Raw genomic sequence first — 22,121 nt, 5'->3', positions numbered from 1 at the left:
AACACACACACACACAGGTACTAGCATGGTGTTAGTAAAATGCACAGGGAAAAAAATGAACAAAATGAAAGAAACAAACACCGTGACACACAACACACACCGCACTACACACCAGAATGGGGGATAGAGGGTGAGGAAGGTTCTCAGTCAACCATACACATTTGACAAACAGTATCAATAAAATGAACGATTTACATTACACATTATGGCATAAGGTGGGAAAGGCAATGTTTTTTGAAGGTGGTTGGGCAATGGTGTTAATTGTTTCTGAGAGTGAGTTCCAGTGACAGACAGACACACCGCGTGCGCATACGTGATTATATTTACTGATGAATGTCGTTTTCATTACAAACTAAACTGAATTGCTGAAAAATATACAAAATACATGAAAATAACAAATTGACGAAATAATTACGGCACACTTTCGGTTTCTTTGTTATTGCTCAAAACGGAAACGGAAGTGAGCACTGTACACGCTTGCGCAGTTTCGGAAAAAGGACTGCAAGTATCCGCATGTCAGTTCATACTTTCTTCGTTTCGTCTCGTTCATACAAGTCATTCTTACCCACACCTGTTTTTGTCAGTGATTCACATTGAAGACTTCGCTGCCGGGTTTCGACTGACTCCCGCGGCTCGGCACGCCCTTTCTCCCAAGTTTGAACGGAAAAAAATTACCGTCTAGCCATTCAGAATATTGAAAAGTTATTTGAACTGATAAACTGATCTAAAGAATTGACAAATTTTGACAAAGTTTGTATTATGGGTGATTTTAATTATCCAGCTACACAGTGGGATGGTTCATGGACAGGCCCTTCCGATAATAATTTTATAGAATGTCTGAGAGTTGCTTTCCTGACTCATAAAGTGGCAAGACCAACAAGAAATAGAATAGGTCAAAGACCTAGCATCAGTTGTAGATTTAATAATGGTGAACGATACCAGGTTGGTAAGTGAAATCAAACACCTAGATCCTCTTGGAAAGAGTGACCATGACATTCTGGTTTTCCGGTTCCATATTTCAATGGTGAAGTTGAAAGAAGAAATTAAGTATAAATTTGACCTAAAAACGGGAAATTATAATAAAATAAGAGAAACAATAAATAAAATGGATTGGACATACATGGAGGAACAAGATGTTAACAAGTGCTGGAATGACTTAAATATACTAATACTTAAATCTATGGATAAATTTATATCTAAAATTACAGGTAGACAAGAAAAGAAATTAAAACACTTATAGATGAACAGAAAAATAATTAGAAGCATCAAAAAGAAATATAAACTATATAAGGGATTCTTAAGAACAGAAACAGGTTACTCATATTTATGTTATGTAACAGAAAGGAATAAGAGCTGTAAGCTCATTAAAAAAGCTATTTAAAAAAAAGAGTACGAAAGAAACATAGCAAAAAACTGCAAATATAGCCCAAGAATATTTTGGAAGTATGGACAGGAAAGAACTAAGCTAAGAACGGGAATAGGAGTACTGAAAAAAGATGGTGGTTTAGCAGAAACAGATAGGGAAAAAGCAGAAACTTTAAATAATTTCTTTGCAAGTGTTTTACGAAAGAGACTGTTACGAATTTACCTAACCTTGGAGAAAGTTCCAGATCGGGAAATATAAATGTATGTGATCTAAGGGTCACCCCTATGGCAGTGGAAAATAAACTAAAAGTTTTAGACCCATATAAAGCACAAGGACCAGACCAAATAGCTTCAAGGCTCCTAAAAGCGTTGAGCAAAGAGTTGGCTATTCCACTGAGCATCATCTATAATAAGTCACTTGAAAGTGCTTCCATACCAAACGACTGGAAGATGGCTGAGGTAACAGCTATTTACAAGAAAGGGTCAAAACAAGAACCAGGTAATTATAGACTAGTGAGCCTGACATGTATAGTGTGTAAGATTTTAGAATCTTTTATTAGAGATGCAATGATTTCGCATATGAAAATAAATAACTTTTATGTAGAATGTCAGCATGGCTTTAGACAGAATAGATCATGTATAACGCAACTATTGAAAGTAATAGAAGATCTGAGTAAAATGATAGATAGCGGTAAATCTATTGACATAATTTATTTAGACTTCAGAAAAGCATTCGATTCTGTCCCACACGAAAGACTGTTATTAAAATTAGCCTCATATGGTTATTACTGGTAACTTACTGAACTGGACAAGAAACTTCTTAACAGGTAGAACATAATTAGTTAAGATAGGAGAAGAAAAGTCAACTTGTGCAAACGTAATCAGTGGTATTCCACAGGGCAGTATTCTTGGACCAGTACTTTTCACAATATATATAAACGACTTTCCTGATTGTATACAAAGTATGTGTAAAATTTTTGCAGATGACACTAAAATTTATGGTGATGCACGCAACAATCACACATTACAAACTGATTTATATACACTATACAAGAATGGTCTGACAAATGGAACCTTTATTTTAATGTTTCAAAGTGTAAAGTAATGCAAATAGGAAAAAAAATTCAAATAACAATTACCACATGAAAATACACGACACGGCAGAATATTGAGAAATGCCATAGTGAAAAAGACCTAGGAATAATGTTTGACGATAAACTTTCCTTTGATACACATATTGATAATATTATAAATAAAGCCAAATGATTGGTGTAATTAAGAGAGCCTTCAATTACTTAGACAAAGATACATTTCTAAATTTATATAAAGCATTAGTTAGATCGCATGTGGAATATGGTAATATTGTGTGGCACCCATACCTTAAGAGACAATCTATAGCAATAGAAAGGGTCCAAAGAAGAGCAACAAAACTATTAAAAGAATGCAAGAATATGAGTTACCAACAAAGACTTACATACTTAAATCTACATTCACTGAAAGGTAGAAGAGTAAGAGGAGATTTGATTGAAACTTATAAGATATTAAATAACATAAATGATGTAAATGCAAAACATATCTTTAGAATGTCTGACTATGACAGTACAAGGAACTCAGTAAAGAAAATATGTTTAGAACACTGCAACACCAACATTAGAAAAAATTCATTGGCTAACCGAATTGCACAAACAAGGAATGCATTACCAATCGAAGTTAAACTTGCACAAAATATTAACACGTTCAAAAATCTCCTTGACAACAACACCATCTTAAAAGAATAATTTTTTGACTATGATGAATAAAACAAAGTTCTTGCAGAAGTGTACTTGCGTACACCGCCCGACAACAAACAAAGGATGAAAATAAATAAATAAAAGAAAATGGAAGAAGTGAAGATGGAGATTCGATGGGGACATAAAAAGACCGAGAGGTCTAGGCAGATGACTGCCAGTCCCTATACTACTACTACTACTACTACTACTGATGAGATGATAAACTGAGGTCCCGTGTGCCGCTGCACGCACTTGGCGGCGCACTGTAAAAAAAGAGCCACTGAACGGCAACTGACAACAAGAAATCTACCAGGCTCTGATATTGAGGTGCACAAATATAAATATGCATGTGGTGCTCAAGGCCTGCCACAGCACGTTGGGTTATGCTGCTGATCAGGTTACCCAGCAGATGTGGTGCAGTATATATGGATTTTGTCCGAACGCAGTGACACTTCCTTGAAAAACTGAAATTGATGGCTGCCTTGTTGTCGTGAATATAATACAAAGGAATAGTAGCAGCTGCTGTGCACATAGGAAACAACAGTACAGCGTGATAATGGCGTCCGAGGAAGGCAAGATGAATGGGGCTGAGGAGGGACAAAATATGGCTCGTCCGACTCCAACTGCTGGATCCACAGCTGAAATTGCGCGACCCAACAACTTTCAGAGGATTGCACAAAAGAAAATGATGGTGAAAAGTTTTCCGAGAAACAAAAAGTTGGAAAAATTGGCTGTATATTCTGCATGCAAGGTTTGTTGACAAAGAACAAGTTTAACTGATTTGAAGAGCGTGAGGACACTACACGCGTGTTTCTTTCGCGAGTTTTAGTTGTATTTCTCACTGATTTAAGCCTGTTGAACGTTATCAGTGAATGTTGTCATTGCAATGAAAAGTTGAACAGTGGAAACCGACTTTGCAAGCAATAAAATACCTGACCTAGTATACTTTTAGCGCCCTAAATTACTGCAAACATTGGGTATACTTTCATGGTTTGTGGGATTAAAAACAAACAAACAAACAAAAAACCAACAAAAAACAAACAAACAAAAAAAAAAAAACAAACAAAACAAAGCACCCAAGCAAACAACCAGACAAACAACCCCCCCCCCACCCCCCACCCCCCAAAACAAAAACAACAAAAACAACAACAAAACAAAAACAAAAACAAAACAAAACAAAAAAAGAACACCTTTGGTGGCACATTAGTGACTGAATCCACATCAAAATGGAGTAAAATAACAGGTAATGTCCCAACTTCAGCAACCCAAATTCCTTGAGATAAATGCACGGTATAAATATACATTATAGACAGATATAGATAAGCTAATACAATAGAATGGACAAACACATGGAATCTATATTTTAATGCAGGTAAGTATAAAGTATTACATGTTGGGAAAATCAACCCTCAGAGTGATTACATATGAGACACACTGATGGACAGAAGAGTTTGAGTAAATGTTCTGAAGATAAAGACTGGGAGTTATCTTTGATGATAATTTAAAATTTGATAGACACATTAATTATGTAATATTAAAAGGCAAACAGAGTACTCGGGATTATTAAAATAACTTTCTCATATATGGACAGTGACACGTTTGTTTGATTATTCAAGACCACACCTCGAATACGGAAATGTTATTTGGTACCCGCTATACAAAAAGTAATCTGTTGAAGTTGAAAAAGTTCAAAGAAGGGCAACAAGGTTTGTTAGTGGATTGCAGGATAAAACATATGAAGGAAGAGTGAAATTACTTAATTTACCATCTTTGAAATTTCATAGAATAAGATGGGATCTATTATTGATAAATCAGACAAAGAGACCTTTTTCAGAAATCTTTCACAGATATAACAAGGAATGCCACTGACAATCTATTAAGTATTCAAGAACTAACATTCGAAAATATTCTTTTAGTAACAGAATTGCACCGTATTCAAGTTATTGGATTACACTACGTCTGCATGTTAAGATGGCTAACAATGTTAACACTTTTAAAAATCTTCTAGAACAGGTAAATAGCATCAGCATGTTGAAATTCATTTATGACAAATGATAAAAAAATAAAATAAATTTCTACTATTACTCCTGAGCAAGTGTACTGGCAAAACAATATTTCTGTTGACTGGGACCAAAAAAAAAAAAAAAAAAAAAAAAGCCGTAAGGCTTATAAATATCCCAAGAATTGAACTGAACTGAACTGGCATATTTTGTCACAATTCATGTCTTTTGCAATGACTGAATGTAGGCATGAAGTATAACATAATTAACAATCATTTGACCTTTGTCATGCACTCTGAGTAGGTAAACTGTAGTGTAAATTGCCAGAAAAACCGTTATAAGCCCATACTAACCTTATAAAAACATCACACTCTTTCCTGCAATTGCAGTTTTGGTGGCTGTACAGTGTACAGGAAAGCATGTTTTTGTATGTCGTTATCAGGTTAGTATGGGTTTATGACACTGTTTTTTTTTTTTAGGCAATTTCTCCACAGTTTACCTACTCAGAGTGGATGACAAAGGCCAAATTATTGTTATGTTATACATGTACTTCATCATGCCTGCATTGCAATTTTTACAAAATATACTGTGCATATAGCTCCAGAAATTTAGGTTGCTACTAGAGTTGGACATTACCAAATAACTGATAATAAATAAACAGATAACTGATGATAACAAATTAGAATCGAAATACTCTGAAAATGGTTACAACATCTACTAATGGCAATTATATATTGTTTCATACATGCACAATAACTGCCGGCAAAATAGGTTCCTGAATTGTGGATGCTAAAATAGGACTCAACCTTTAAATGGTAATTACTACTCTATAGTTGCTCTTTTCAGTATGTGTAATCAGAATATAGGACTCTACCTTTAAATGGTAATTCCTACTCTATAGTTTCTCTTTTCAGTATGTGTAATCAGAATTCTTTTATTCTTATTTAACTATTTAATGTTTTTTTGTTTGTTTGTTTGTTTTTGTTTTTTAGTCTGAAGGCTGTAATTGTAATGGATGGAAGAATCCAAATCCTCCACCGACGTCTTCCAGGGCAGATATGTCCCAACCCCTGGCCAACTTGACTGATCCCTGCCGGAGTTGTGGACACAGTTTGGGTTGGTATATATTCATGGACTTTACACAACTTTGCATAACAACTGCACCTTTCTTGCTGTTTCTTAGGCTATTGGCCACTGAACTTTAGGGTTCTTCGTCCCCCCACACTTGCACACAGTCCTCTGCAGGCAACCATCTCTATTAGTATTACCATTCTCTTCTGGTTATACACAATTACAGGAAATAAATCACAATATTTCCCCTTCTGTTTTTGATTTCTTATCAAAAAAAAAAAAGAAAAAAAGAAAAGAAAAAAAGTGTGTGTGTGTATATATATATATGCACACACACCATATCTTGCTACATTTATACACATTTCTATATTTACACTTATAGATGAATACTTATCCCTCGGTATACACGTGTGTGCGCTTACGGGATAGGTTCATATGACTTTCATATTAACATGTACAATTTTATTTCTATCTCTATTCATTGCCATCTATTCATTGAGATTCCCTACATAGCAATATAGACACACTTGCAAATGCATCATTCTGTTCACATGCCCAGATCTCTCTGTGTCTACATACTGGCACTTTATTTATATGCGTATGTACATCTCTTATATATAGGTGCATACACAGATTCCTTCCCATTACGGATTATGCACACTTACCCATTTACTTTGGTATATCTGTGTACGCTACACATTTGTTTACACAGCCGCTTATTTCTTGTGACTAGATCTCTTGTCATGTCATTGGCATATTCCTGACACCATCACTTGAGTTGATGGAAGTTTATAATCCCATTGTACTTATATGTATTCATTTTCATAAATTCATCCATACCTTGCTTTCGGCGGACGACTGCACTCACAGACAAAACTGCCTCATTCACACCTGAATGTATACTTCTTGACATATCAGTAGTGGTTGGTCCTTAGGGACCCACACACACTCCCTTCCCACCCACAGGGCTAAGGATGCCCTCTCATGGTGCATGGAGGCACAAGGCAACCCAACTCATTTGCCTACAACAATCACCCACAGGGCTAGAGATGCCCTAACCTGGTACAAGGAGGGATGAGGCAGTCCAACTTAGAGGTGCCACTCCGGACACACATGCCCTTCATTCTTTCCAAGTTTTAGCGGGCCCAAAAACTGCCCACTGGGCAGGAGACAATCACCCTAAGTCCATTTCTTCCACTCCTCACCAGTAGCTGAAGGCCTGGGTAATAATTGTTTTCCTCTACACTCGGGAGAATGGCATATTGACAAGGACGGATGCGTCTCACAAAGCAAAACGAACCGTTCATTACCCACAGAGGCGTACCTTTCTGCCCACTCCTACTGACACGGCAGATGCTGCATTCAAGCACATTAGTTCACCCCATCACCTTGCTTGAACAGAGATCCAGCATCAATGTCTCAAACGATTGACGTTCGAAAGCACTTTATGCACTTGGTCTTCCCTGCCCGATTCTTTCAGCCTCAACACACAACCACTGTTGTGGTTACAGATGGGCATTCCTTCTCAAGCACTGTCTTTCCAATGAGACACTTCCAGGGGTTTCTAGCCTAGGCAGGCTATCCCATCATGGAGCCCCAGCCTTCAGTCAAGGGCCTGTCAGAGGATGACTTTGTTGTCACTTTGGAAGCAAGCACCATGTCTTTCAGACACATGGTTGCACCACAAGACCCTGTCAACTCCTTCCGGCTTCCTTACATTTCAACATAACCTGCATGGTGGACACCTTCATCCCTCAAGCACACAGCAGCTGTTTCCTGATTTATCCATGCTGACTGGTGTCCTCCTAGGACCAGTATATGATAATCAGTCGTGTACGACAATGACTATCAGATCAGCAGAGCAGGCAACTGCTGTCCTGACTATTTGGGCTGGAATCTGATTATACAATTTATAGTAGAGAGTGTTTTGCCCAAGTTGCATCCCCAGTCCCTCGATCAAGAGGGCCTTTGGACTCACCATTGGGACGCATCCCAAAGGCTAGTTAGCCCTCAAGGCTACAGCACTAAGTCCCAGTGCACTTTGACTTCTAGTCTGAGACATAGTCCTTCATGAAAGACTAAGCTGCTAATGCACTTTGACTTCTAGTCTGAGAGACATAGTCCTTCATGAAAGACTAAGCTGCTAATGATTTCACTTTGCAATTCAGAAACCGCTGATAATACAGCTCTCACTTTACTGTTGGCCATACTGAAAACGCATGTCAGATCAGTGATTTGATGTAAATGGCCAGTACAACACATCTACAGCCACTTTCCTCCATCCCAGACTTAGTGTGCACCACACACAGCCAGAGGCCTGTCATGAATCCGGTCCCCTTTCTCACTAAAGAACCCTCAGCAAAAATTTCCCCATGGAAACCCTCTTCCATTAGGAATTCCACCACAGAATGAGACTCCGTGACCTGCGGGCACATGAAGTGCACTCCCACAGCCTGATCCATCCCAGCCATTGACTGCTGATAACTTTCTGCAGGTTGCTCCAACATGCCACTCTCAGGTAGAGAAGCACACCAAGCCTTCCGCATGCCCCTTCGTGATGGTACCTACCTGGGCAATTACACAGCCCTGTCCCTGAGACACCAGGGACCTCAAGTCTCTTGTTGCCAAATGCCTGCCCTTCTATGCATAGGCAACATGCCAGTGCTGTCTTTTTTGGCAACGACAGACAGGTGGGGGTGGGTGGGGGGTGGGGGGGGGGAGCACCTATCGCCTGTCAGCTTTCATGGAGGAGCTCTACAGATCTGGCTATCATGCCTAAGGCAAGCCCAACATGGTGGCCTACCTCTGTCTTGTGCCACAGTTTCCTCTAAACACATATACCACTTCCACTATCAGCCCACAACCGATGTTGAATCATCAGATCAAACCACATGTGCACCTCCTTGCATTGACGCTCAACCGCGCTCAAGTGAGACAACCCTATAGGGTATGTGTTTCCTTCCCTTCCTTTGATTCGAAGGGCTCTCAGTAAAGTGTGGATTCAACACACCGACCCGATTTTCTTTGCGCTACATTTATCAGCACAGCTGTGGTCCACAGACCTCTCCCACAATAACAGCTTCGGGCCTCAGTCTTCTTTGCCCGCACCATACCCTTAGGTGACACAATACACTCTACCTTCATCGAATTCTACTTAGGGACATCTATCGCTTTAGGGATGATGGCTCAAGAGGCGTTGCCTCTGCAGTGGTCACACAACAGGCCATTGCAGCGCACTGGTGATAGAACAGAAGGATTGAGACTTGATGCCTCCTCAGCCAGAGCACATGAAGTCAGACCATGGTCCTCTTCTCTTGCCTTAGCGCACTCAGCACGGCTGCAAGACATCATGGATGCTGCATACTGGAAACACCCTGCTACCTTCATCAACTTCTACCTGAGAGACGTCGCACGCTTGCGGGATGATGGCTCAAGAGGCATCGCTTCTGTGGTAGTTGCACAACAGGCCATCGCAGCAGACAGACAGTAGAACAGGCGAGCCCTCCACCTTGTCGCGTTATTCTGCACTAGTTGGGTCACGGTTAAGTATGTGTAATTAAAAGGAAATTTTCTATCTAAAATTACGTCTAAATAACATACTTACCGTGACCCAAATTTAAGACCCTCCCGTCCTCCCCGCTTCCTGTTCTCCCTGCTCCCTGCGCTGGTGATGGCATATTGCAGTCAAAAGAGGGTGCTAGCTAGCGGGACAAAGTGGAGGTTACCTACTTCTGTGAGGTTATCGGCCTGTAGTTGCTTTCGTTTTCTCCGCATAGGCGGATAGTAGTTTGCACAGGACAGGAATGTCAGGCCCCTGCCGGAGTCTGCACTAGTTGGGTCACAGGTAAGTATGTTATTTAAATGTAATTTTAGATAGAAAATTTCCTTTAAGATTTGAAGATACACAGAGTTTTCTTTCTGAAGCACAAACAAGAAAATGTTAGGATTATCATTTAGAGGTCTACTCTGTTGTTTTGTTCAGGACAGTTGCACTTTCAGTAAACAGTGAATTAGAAGTTAGATGGAACATTGTTTTTTAAAAGATATTTCTGGACAAGTGAATGTTGGGTGTGTTGTGTGTTTGGTCAGGCGTTCACGTGTCTCACCTAGAGAACGTGGAAATGGACGAGTTGGACCGGTTGCTGAGGCTGGTGGTGGATGTGGAGAACCTGTTTCTGTGCGTGCACCGTGAGGAGGATGTGGACACCAAGCAGATCTACTTCCACCTCTTCAAGGTAAAGTACAGTGAGGTGGCAGTGATCGGGTCTGTGTCAGGCGCAGTAGCCGAGTGGTTAAAGCATTGGACTTTCAATGTGAGGGTCCCGGGTTTGAATCTTGGTAACGGCGCCTGGTGGGTAAAGGATGGAGATTTTTCCAATCTCCCAGGTCAACACATGTGCAGACCTGCTTGTGCCTGAACCCACTTCGTGTGTATGTGCAAGCAGAAGATCAGATACGCACGTTAAAGATCCTGTAATCCATGTCAGTGTTCGATGGGTTATGGAAACAAGAACATACTCAGCGTGCACACCCCAAAAAAATGGAGTATGGCTGCCTACATGACGGGGTAAAAACGGTCATATATGTAAAAGCCCACTAGTGTACATATGAGTGAATGCGGGAGTTGCAGCCTACAAACAAAGAAGAAGATGATGATTTGGGTCTGTATGTAAGATCTACTTCCATCTCTTTAAGGTAACGTGCTGTGAGGTGGCATTGACTGGGTCTATATATGTACTAAGTCTATATGTATTATACATGTCAGGTGTCTGGTCCCTTTTCTTTTTCAAAATCTTTATAAAACAGATGTATACTGTGGATTAGTCGGGGACATCTAATTGCCACAGCCTGATTATCATATTGTCAATTATTAGTGAAGTACACAAAGTGGTTCACGCTTTATTGGGTCTATGTACTGAGTACATAATACAGGTCAGGTATCTGGCCCCCTTTCCTTTTTCAAAGTCTCTTTAAAACAGATGTGAATTGTATATATGGATTAGTCAGGGATATCTAATTGCCAAGACCTGAAGGTGCATAATCATATTGTCAACAAGTAGTGAAGTACACAAAGTGGTTCGTGCATTCTTTGTCATTTTTTTTATTCTGTTCATATTGATCAGTCCTCATGTTTGACTTGGTTGCCTCCCTTAGGTCCAGGAAAGATACCGATTTCTGGGAATATTGTTGTCAATGTAGTGTTAATGATGATGATGTTATCATTGATTATGATATTATAAGTTCATGATTTCATTAGGTATCAACAGAATACATGAGAAAATTATTAACTAGTTCTTTGAAGATGTCTCTTTAGCATCTCAAGTCATGCTGTTTATTTTTTATTTTCTGATTTTTTAAGAACAATTTTGGACATGTTTTGTCAGTTATTTATATTTTGCATGGTGCTTTGTATAGAAATTCAATTTTTGATGTTATTGAACTTGAAAGTTTTTGTTTTGTATTCTTGTGCAGTTGTTGAGGAAATGTATACACAACCAGTCAGTGCCTGTCGTAGAAGGAAATATTGGCAAGCCTCCTTTTGAGAGACCCAGTATTGCTAAGGTAAGTGATGTTTTCTCTGTTCTCATTCAGTATTAGAACTTGAATGTCTTCAGCAATTTAAGGAACTTCATAAATTTTTGACTTGATATTTAACTTTGAAATGAGGAGTGCCTGAAAGAGAAAGCATGTAACTGAATCATGCAGTGTGTCAAAATGATCTTTATTGAGGGTAAAAGAATGTGTGTGTGTGTGTGTATGTGTGATAGAAGGAGGGAGAGAGAGAAAGAGTGAGTACGCAGGTGAGTTTCATTTATCCGTTTAGTCTGTACTCCATGTGTTACTTACTGCTGGTTTTTTGTTGTTTTTTTTTTTGGATGGTTGCTTTTTGCCAGTATCACAGTACATAATCTCTGTACATCACATTCTTAGTAAGTAACTCAGGAATTGTTGTAAACATGAGGTTCATCTAACTTTTATTATTTTCTTAATAAGAGGAGAGTTTTTAAAAGCTAATGATAACATTTAAAATGAAATCTATGTTTGTTCGCAAGTACTCCTTGTTCAAAACATTCTGATTTTGTGGGTTTTTCCCTTCGGCTAATTGTTTTGACAGTTCAGAAGAGGCTTTAAACGGGGACTTGTCTCAAAAGACTATTTCATTCTTACTGCTTGATTAGACATTCTCAGATTGGTTATGGAAAGCTTGCTCTGTACAAAATGTTTCAGAAACAGGCATGCTGTTTCAGAATCAGGTTGCCATTAAAATTAAACTAAACAGATGCAGTATAGCTTCCCAGTCAAGTTGACAGTGCTTATATATATATATTTTTTTTTTAATAAACTATGGTTCCTGGAATGTCTTTGCTTGTTTTTTGTTCCAAGTGCTTGAGTACTTTTTACAATAAAATACTGATGTGCTTTAGTTCCTTTGCTGTAACAAGGCATACATACATGTACATCATCATCATCATCATGGAATTCCATTGTGACTAATGAAGATGTCAGTGACTTCGGAGATGAGAACGCTGCCCAAATTAAAGGCAGATGCACAAATGCGGCGGCATTAATTTGTGGGAAAGCAGTAGCAGATGATAGCTCATTTCCTATCTTTGCGGTATTGACACAGTGGAGGTACTGAATAGACCCAAACTCCCTTGTTGGTAGACATGTGTGTACATGTTTGGTCCCCTTCTGTGTGGCAGGGAGTGATGAACTTCGTGGTGTACAAGTTTGGCCACCTGAACCCGACAGAGTGGCAGACCATGTACGACCTGGCCAAGATGTTTCTGCACTGTCTGAACCACTGGAAGTTGGAAACGCCTGTCAGCAGGGCCAAGCGATATGGGAACGAGGACATCAAAGAGTACAAAGTCCACTACACAAGGTTCATATTTAAAAAAAAAAGACAAAAAAAAAAGACATGAACTTTAGGAAGACATATCAAAGGAAAAAATAAATAAATTTAGATAAGTAAGTTGGTCGGAGCTATATTTTATCTTCAAGTTGTGTACCTTGTGAATGGAGAGAGTTACTGCTCTTTACTGTTTGTATTTTATCTTTGCTGTTTTCAGTACACAACATTATAAAGGCTTAAACTCTGCCAGTGATTGTAACTTGTAATGTATACAGGAACTTTGTATTAGCCATGTAAGACATTTTTTGCTCTGTCATGCTGTGCCTACTTTTACCAAATAAACAGTCTTAATCAAGAAAAAACAACAATTGAACTGAACTTCAAAGAAACCATTCAGTCATTTGCGTCAGTTGGATTTGATTTTCTAATTTTTTATTTTTGTGTTAGTCAAGGTCATGCACTATTTCCCCCTCATGCATTCTAAATCTGTGTGTGTGTGTGTGTGTTAGGGGGTTAGGGAGTGCACGGGAGGGGTAGTACCTCTAGAGGGGGGGGTTTGTCATGCTCTTCCGGGAGTGGTTTGTCCTCTATTGGTCCCCACCGGCATCCAGCTCTCACTTATGGGTCCTAGAAGCTGCTAGCATGCAACAGGGCAACAGCTTTGACAGGCTGGCTAAACTAGGTGAGGGTAGCCGACAGGTCTCAAACCCTCGGTGAGTTAGGGCTTGTCTACCCAAGCATGTGAAGACTGGATCCGGCGGACTCAACGGAGAGGAAGGTGGTTGCAGCAGAGCACTGTGGAGTGCTGAGGGCAGGATGAGGCACATAGGACATCCTGGTCATCCACTGCATCCGTTTCTATCTCCAGTCGTCTTGACCGCGTCTTGCCACTGGATACAGATGGTCTCGGACAAGAGAGTGAGGTTGACGGTGCGCAACTCCTCCTCACTATAAACAAAGTCATCGCGCAAGTCATCAGTCATCCTTCATCCCATACCATCATTTTCCCCAAGCCCTGTGGCGACAGGCGAGCGACGAAGTGACAGGCGTGGGTACACTGGCAGTCGTAGCCGCGGACCTGCACACAGGTGGCTCAGGCCATAGGGTCGTTTTTCACCGACTGAAGCAGCGGTGGAGATCGGCAGCCCCCTGAGCGACTGAGCAGTCCTGTTCAGGACAGCACTGCTCACCTCCATGGCATGAGGAAGGGGCTAGAAAAGGTGCCCTAAACATTGCCTGCTCCACACCACCCTAGTCAGCATACCACGGCTGACAGGGACCCTACTCAGGCGGTCGACACACAGAGGAAAGAAGAAAGCAAGGAGCACCCCATTGACCATTGCCACATGGAACGTGCGTACGCTTCTGGACAGAGGCGACTCAAACAGACCTCAGAGACGCACAGCACTCATTACGAGTGAACTAGCCAGGTACAACATTGACATCGCTGCCTTCAGTGAGACCAGACTGGCAGAAGAAGGCGAACTCTGTGAGCGAGGCGCAGGCTACATCTTTTGGAGTGGTTGCGGACCTGAAGAGAGATGCGAGGCTGGAGTTGGCTTTGCAGTGAAGACAACCCTTGTTGGCAAGCTGGCTGGCCCCCCGAAAGGAGTGAACGATTGCCTGATGACGATGAAACTCCCTTTATGCAACGGGAAGAAGTTTACCACCATTGTCAGCGCCTACGCGCCCACCATGACCAACCCGGATGAGATCAAGGACAAGTTCTACGAGGACCTGAACGCTGTCATCACCACTGTTCCCATCGCAGACAAGCTCATCATTCTTGGTGACTTTAACGCGAGAGTTGGCTGTGACAGCACCTCCTGGGAAGGCGTGATTGGGAAGCATGGGGTTGGTAACTGTAACAGCAATGGTCAACTGCTTCTCCAGACATGTGCCGAGCACAACCTTCTTATCACAAACACCGTCTTCTGCCTCCCTGCCCATAACAGGACGTCATGGATGCAGGACAGGCAGGACGTACGAGTCATGAGGGCCATGTGCGGCGCCGAGTGCTGGACAGACCACCGCCTTTTCGTCTCCAAACTCAACCTCTGCATCCAGCCCAAGAGACGGCCTCAGGGCATGAAAGCACCCAAACGCCTGAAAGTCAACAAGCTGGAGCTAGGCAAAAATAAGCAGAGCTTTGCTGACACCCTGGAGAAACGCCTTGAGTCCATCATGCTGGACAACCAGAATGTGGAGGCAGCATGGGGCGCACTGCATGAGACGGTGTACAGCACTGCCATGGAGTGCCTGGGGCCTTCTGCCAGGAAGCACAAAGACTGGTTTGATGAGAACTGCACTGAGATCAAGCAGCTGCTGGAAGACAGACGCCAAGCCTACAGAGCCCACATTGAAGATCCCAAGTCACAGTCAAAGCAAGACATACTGAAGAGCGCACGCAGCACCATCCAGCTGAAGCTGCGGCAGATGCAGGATTCCTGGTTGAGCAACAAAGCTGATGAGATCCAGGGCTTTGCAGACAGGAACGACATGAAGAACTTCTATAACGGCCTGAAAGAAGTCTACGGTCCCACTACCTCCGGATCTGCTCCACTCCTCAGTGCTGATGGTTCTACCCTAATCACTGACAAAGACGGGATCCTTGAGAGATGGGCTGAACACTTTGACAGCGTACTGAACCGCCCTTCCACCATCAATGATGAAGCCATCGACCGACTCCCCCAGGTGCCAGTCAGTGAGTCGTTGGATGCCATTCCAACTTTGGAGGAGACCCAGAAAGCTATCCATCTGCTATCCAATGGCAAAGCCCCTGGCTCAGACTCCATTCCAACTGAGGTCTACAAAGAAGGTGGTATGGCGCTGACTGAGAAGCTTCATCAGCTGTTCCAGCTCATCTGGCAGCATGAGGCAGTTCCACAGGACTTCAAAGACACTTCCATCATACACCTGTACAAGCGCAAAGGAAATTGTCAGGCCTGTGACAACCATCGTGGAATATCCCTGCTGTCCGTCGCAGGCAAGACTCTGGCCAGAGTGCTACTCAACTGTCTCATAGCGCACCTTGAGCAAGGTCTGCTACCAGAGAGCCAGTGCGGCTTCCGGAAAGAACGCGGGACTGTCGACATGGTGTTTGCTGCCAGGCAGCTCCAGGAGAAGTGTCAGGAACCGACCTTCACTCCACCTATGTCGATATGACCAAGGCCTTCGATACTGTTAGCAGAGATGGCCTTTGGAGAATCATGGCGAAGTACGGATGTCCCAAAAAGTTCATCACCATCATATGGCAAGTACATGATGGGATGCTGGCCCGAGTCCAAGACAACGTAGAGACTTCAGAACCATTCCCTGTCTCCAGCGGAGTCAAGCAAGGGTGTGTTCTTGCCCCCACCCTGTTCAGTCTCATGTTTTCAGCCATGCTGACAGATGCCTTCAGAGACGCTGATGTAGGCATTGGCATCAGGTACCACACATACAACACAGCGTTGACAAGTTCTTTGCTGCCTGTGACAACTTTGGCCTCACAATCAGCACAAAGAAGACTGAGGTGATGCACCAGCCAGCTCCAGGAAAGCCTTACGTTGAACCAAACATCTTCATCAATGGGCAACGACTGAACGCGGTGGACAAGTTCACATACCTGGGCAGTACACTCTCTCGCACAGTTGTCATCGACGACGAGGTGAATGCCAGACTCGCCAAAGCCAGCGCTGCCTTCGGCTGACTCCATAAGAACGTTTGGAACAGGAGAGGCATCACCCTGGAGACGAAGCTCAAAGTATACAAGGCCATAGTTCTCACCACACTGCTCTATGGATGTGAATCATGGATGGTCTACAAACGCCACACCAAAAAGCTGAACCACTTCCACACCACCCGCCTCAGAAAACTTCTTGGCATAAAATGCCCAGCGTCTACACCATCTTGATGCAGGCCCAGCTGTGCTGGGCAGGCCATGTAGTTCGCATGCCAGACCACCGGCTCCCCAAGAAACTGCTGTATGGCGAACTCCAACATGGCAAGCGCTCCCATGGAGGCCAAAAGAAGCGCTTCAAAGACACTCTGAAAGCTTCTCTGAAGGCCTTCAACATCAGCCACGACACATGGGAGCTGAATGCAATGGACAGACCAAAGTGGCGTTCAGCTGTCCACAAAGGCGCCAAATCCTGTGAGGCCAACAGAATTGCTGCAGCAGAGCAACGCAGACAGGCCAGGAAAAGCAGTGCCAGCAAGTCCCCGACAGCCACCACCATCCCTTGTCCACACTGCGTCAGAACCTTCCGGGCGCGAATTGGCCTGACCAGTCATCTGCGCACCCACAGAGCCCAACCCACCCACCCCCAGGATGACTAGATGGTCCTCGTCGATCCCGACGGATGAACCACACACACACGTGTGTGTGTGTGCTGTTCAGGCTTCTGATTATTTCTTCTTGTTTTTAATCAGTGTGCACATGTGTGTGTGTGTGACTCTGTAAACACAACCCCAGTGTGGAAATTTTACGCACCTTATGTAAAAGTAAAACAATTTATTCTTCTCTGCATTAGTAAGCTACAACTCCCAAGTTTACTCGTATGAACAGGTGGGCTTTTATGTGAATGATCATTTTTACTCTGCCGTGTGGGCAGCCATATACCTTTTTTGGGGGTGTGCTTACTATGTTCATTTCCATAGTCCACTGAATGCAGAGATGGATCACAGGGTCTTCAAGGTGTGTATTTTCCTTCTGCATATGTATACACACTATACACACAAAAGGGGTACAGGCATTAGCAGGTCTGCAGATACATTGACTTGGGAGGTTGGAAAAATCTCCACCCTTAATCAGTTGCGTTGAAAATGGAGATTGAACTCAGGAAAATTGTGCAAGAATTGAGCACTAAACCATTTGGCCACTACAGCTGTCCATTTTAAAAATTTATTTATTTATTGATTTTTACAGCTTTCATCTTGCAGGTGGTTGTGCTTCTGCATACTGAACTGCACTCAAGAGAAACCATTCAAACATTTGTTTCAGCTGGCTTTGTTTTTCATACAAATTTAATTTTCTCTGGCAGGTGGTTGTGCTTCTGCCATGCTCCGGCCTTCTGTGACAGCCTGGACCGCAGCGAGACGTCGCTGATTTTTGGACGCACCCTGCTGAGGATGGTGTTCAAGACCATGCGCACCCAGCTGCTGGAAAAGTTCCAGGCAGAGAAGGACAGGATGCCGCCTGACAAGAGGATCCTGGTGCTGACCCATTTCCCTAGGTGAGGTAGAGATGCTGGTCTTGTAGATATATATATATTTTAAAAAAAATTTTTATTTATTTATTTTGCGTACACATATATGTGCTACACTATTGGAAGATTTTTTTTCATCATATGTACATGTGTGCTGTACTGTTATGCAGTGTTGTTGCACATTTTTTGTACAGAACGGTTATGTCCTAGAAATGCGTTGGAGCTGACCCATTTTCCAAGGTTGAGAGAGATGCTGGTTTTCATATTTTATTATCTTGTTTTTAACATATGTGTGCTACACAATTGGCAGAGATTTTTTTCCTCCTCATAATTATGTACATGTGTGCTGTACTGTTATGCAGTGTTATTGCAATTTTTGTACAGAACTGTCTTGTCATAGAAATGTATTTGCTGCTTTTTGTATACTTTGTTTTTAGCTGCCTTCCTTCAGTATTTGTAGATAAAAATAGAAACAAAAGGAAATTGCTTTTGAGGAGAAAGGTAAGCGATGAATGTTTTCCCACAATGTCACGTTCTCTGTGCGTGTGTGTGTTGGCAGGTTCCTGGCCATGCTGGAGGAGCAGGTGTACAGCACATCATCCCCCATCTGGGATCCTGATTTCTCCCAGACCCACACCACCAACAATGTGCCCATGTCTCCCACCATAGGTATTGGACGTTTTTATGTTGTTGTTTATTGCTGTTATTGTCCAGCTGACCGTAACTATAGGACTGCATATCAGGACTGCCATACTGAATGAGAATTCCAGCCGTGTTAAACACAACTTTGTCAAAACAAACAAGCAAAACAAAAAACAAAACAAAAAAATCCCTCTTCCCCCCCTCCCCCCCAAAAAAAGAAAGAAAAACAGTAACAAAAAAACAACTGGAAAACAAAAATAAAAGAGAAGCCCACAAAACAGCACTATTCATGACATGCTGTGGACATCAGCCCTTTCACTTTATTCATCATCTCCACATGAAAAACAAACAAAAAAAAGGAAAAAAAAGAAAAGTGTCAAGGCTTGCTGGAACTCTGACCATTGACAGCTCAGTAGTCACAGACTTCCAGAAACTGCTGGTTTGTATGAAATGCTTTGTTAATGTGAAGTATTTGTTTGCACTTACCTAAAGCATTCAGTTTGTTTGAAATACTTTGTGAGCTGTTGGTTTGCACTCAACCTGAAGCCTTAGTTTGAGTAAAATGTTCTGTGAGGCATTGGTTTGCACTAAAGCTTAAGCTTTCAATTTCTCAGTTTTGGTTGTGACTTTAATGTTCACCATTGCTCCCTGTTGCAAAGGAGGAATGTGGACTTATCAGCCATACAGTGTCTGTGAGGATCTGGGTTCAAATCCAGGTCTCACCCATTCTTCCGAGTTTGACTGGAAAATCAAACCTCACGTCCAGTCATTTGGATGAGACAATAAACCAAGGCCCCATGTACAGCATGCACTTGGCTTACAGGAAAAAGAACCCATGGCAAAATAAGTGTTGTACTTGTTGCAAAATTCTGAAGAAGAATCCACTCTGATAGGTACATAAATAAATAAATAAATATATAAATATATATATATATATATATGAATACACTCCAGGCCTGACTGAGCACATTGGGTTATGCTGCTGGTCAGGCATCTGCCTAGCAGATGAGGTATAGTGCATGTATGGATTTGTCCAAACACATTGACGTCTTCTTGAGAAACTTGAAGTGAAGCTCCCTGCTGCAGGAACGCCAGGCCAAGCGGCCGGTGTCAGTGGTTTGAACCGCTTCACTTCCTCTACCGTCACCGCCGCCAGCAACGGGGAAGGTTTCACAGCGGTGAACATCAGTGGGGGAATCATCTCCCCGCGGCGCAGCTCTCGCTCACAAGAAGCAGGTGCTTTGTTGTTGCATTGTGGTGGTTGCGTGAGAAATGATGGTGCTTGTTTAAATATTACAACTGTCTTCTGTATGTTGCTTGATATTTTTTAGTTTAATGTTTATAAGCAATGAGATAAATATCACATAGCTATTGTGACAAATGTGTGTTGTTTTGAGAAATGTGGCAGAAAGGTTAAGACACTTACCTGCCAGTACAGTGTCTATGAGGGTCTGGGTTTGATTCCTGCTCTAACCCTTCCAGAATTCTGTAGAAGAAATCTAATCTGTTAGGTATACATATTTCATTCAAGGCCCGATTAAGTTCGTCGGGTCATGCTCCTGTTAGGGCATCTGCCTAGTAGATAGTGCATATTTGGATTTGTCTGAATGCAGTTACGTCCCCTTGAGAAAGTGAAACTGAAAACTGAATCTTTTAGAAATATTTTTTCAATTTTTCATTGTATTTAAGAAGTGAGATAAATTTTATGTTTGTAATTTGTGTATAACTGCAGTGTCAGGCATGAGGAAGAAAACTACCACTACCTCTGAAAAATATATTCACATGTTATTCCTGTCTCAGGGGAATTTTTTTTTTCTCCTTTTTTTTCTGAGTGAGTTCCTCTCAACCACTTTTTTCTGAGTGAGTTCCTTTCAGCCACTTTTTTTCTGAGTGAGTTCCTCTCAGCCACTTTTTTTCTGAGTGAGTTTCTCTCAGCCACTTTTTTTCTGAGTGAGTTCCTCTCAACCACTTTTTTGAGTTCCCCTCAGCCACTTTTTTTCTGAGTGAGTTCCCCTCAGCCACTTTTTTCTGAGTGAGTTCCTCTCAGCCACTTTTTTTTTTCTGAGTGAATTCCTCTCAGCCACTTTAGTGAGTTCCTCTCAACCACTTTTTTCTGAGTGAGTCCCTCTCAGCCACTTTTTTTCTGAGTGAGTTTCTCAGAGCCACTTTTTTTCTGAGTGAGTTCCTCTCAACCACTTTCGTGAGTTCCTCTCAGCCACTTTAGTGAGTCCCTCTCAGCCACTTTTTTTCTGAGTGAGTCCCTCTCAGCCACTTTTTTCTGAGTGAGTTCCTCACAGCCACTTTATTGAGTTCCTCTCAGCCACTTTAGTGAGTCTCTCTCAGCCTTTTTTTTTGGAGTGAGTCCCTCTCAGCCGCTTTTTTTCTGAGTGAGTTCCTCTCAGCCACTTTAGTGAGTTCCTCTCAACCACTTTTTTCTGAGTGAGTTCCTCTCAACCACTTTTTTTCTGAGTGAGTCCCTCTCAGCCGCTTTTTTTCTGAGTGAGTTCCTCTCAGCCACTTTAGTGAGTTCCTCTCAACCACTTTTTTTCTGAGTGAGTTCCTCTCAGCCACTTTAGTGAGTTCCTCTCAACCACTTTTTTTCTGAGTGAGTTTCTCTCAGCCACTTTTTTTTCTGAGTGAGTTCCTCTCAACCACTTTTTTGAGTTCCCCTCAGCCACTTTTTTTCTGAGTGAGTTCCCCTCAGCCACTTTTTTCTGAGTGAGTTCCTCTCAGCCACTTTTTTTTTTCTGAGTGAATTCCTCTCAGCCACTTTAGTGAGTTCCTCTCAACCACTTTTTTCTGAGTGAGTCCCTCTCAGCCACTTTTTTTCTGAGTGAGTTTCTCTCAGCCACTTTTTTCTGAGTGAGTTCCTCTCAACCACTTTCGTGAGTTCCTCTCAGCCACTTTAGTGAGTCCCTCTCAGCCACTTTTTTTCTGAGTGAGTCCCTCTCAGCCACTTTTTTCTGAGTGAGTTCCTCTCAGCCACTTTATTGAGTTCCTCTCAGCCACTTTAGTGAGTCTCTCTCAGCCTTTTTTTTTTTTTTCTGATTGAGTTCCTCTCAGCCACTTTAGTGAGTTCCTCTCAACCACTTTTTTCTGAGTGAGTTCCTCTCAGCCACTTTTTTTCTGAGTGAGTCCCTCTCAGCCGCTTTTTTTCTGAGTGAGTTCCTCTCAGCCACTTTAGTGAGTTCCTCTCAACCACTTTTTTTCTGAGTGAGTTCCTCTCAGC

At 42.1% G+C, this 22,121-nt stretch overlaps 1 protein-coding gene across 2 annotated transcripts in view; it reads left to right on the top strand.

The window, feature by feature from the left end:
- The first annotated feature begins 3,690 nt into the window (after window positions 1–3,690).
- The window catches only part of LOC143283508 (histone acetyltransferase KAT2A-like), a 31,229-nt gene continuing 12,798 nt past the window's right edge, over window positions 3,691–22,121 (top strand). Inside the window, exons 1-8 of one of the 2 annotated variants that reach the window (XM_076589753.1) lie at window positions 3,691–3,885; window positions 6,127–6,250; window positions 10,295–10,440; window positions 11,678–11,767; window positions 12,910–13,091; window positions 18,086–18,277; window positions 18,810–18,919; window positions 19,979–20,128. In XM_076589753.1, coding sequence (XP_076445868.1) covers window positions 3,691–3,885; window positions 6,127–6,250; window positions 10,295–10,440; window positions 11,678–11,767; window positions 12,910–13,091; window positions 18,086–18,277; window positions 18,810–18,919; window positions 19,979–20,128 — 1,189 coding nt within the window. The remainder of the gene's footprint in view (window positions 3,886–6,126; window positions 6,251–10,294; window positions 10,441–11,677; window positions 11,768–12,909; window positions 13,092–18,085; window positions 18,278–18,809; window positions 18,920–19,978; window positions 20,129–22,121) is intronic. The other variant, XM_076589760.1, reaches the window with a different exon arrangement.

This window comes from Babylonia areolata, chromosome 1 (assembly GCF_041734735.1).
Source record: "Babylonia areolata isolate BAREFJ2019XMU chromosome 1, ASM4173473v1, whole genome shotgun sequence".
Lineage (NCBI taxonomy): Eukaryota > Metazoa > Mollusca > Gastropoda > Neogastropoda > Buccinidae > Babylonia > Babylonia areolata.
Note: the sequence above shows the minus strand (reverse complement) of the source record. Positions and strands in the feature narration are given on the sequence as shown.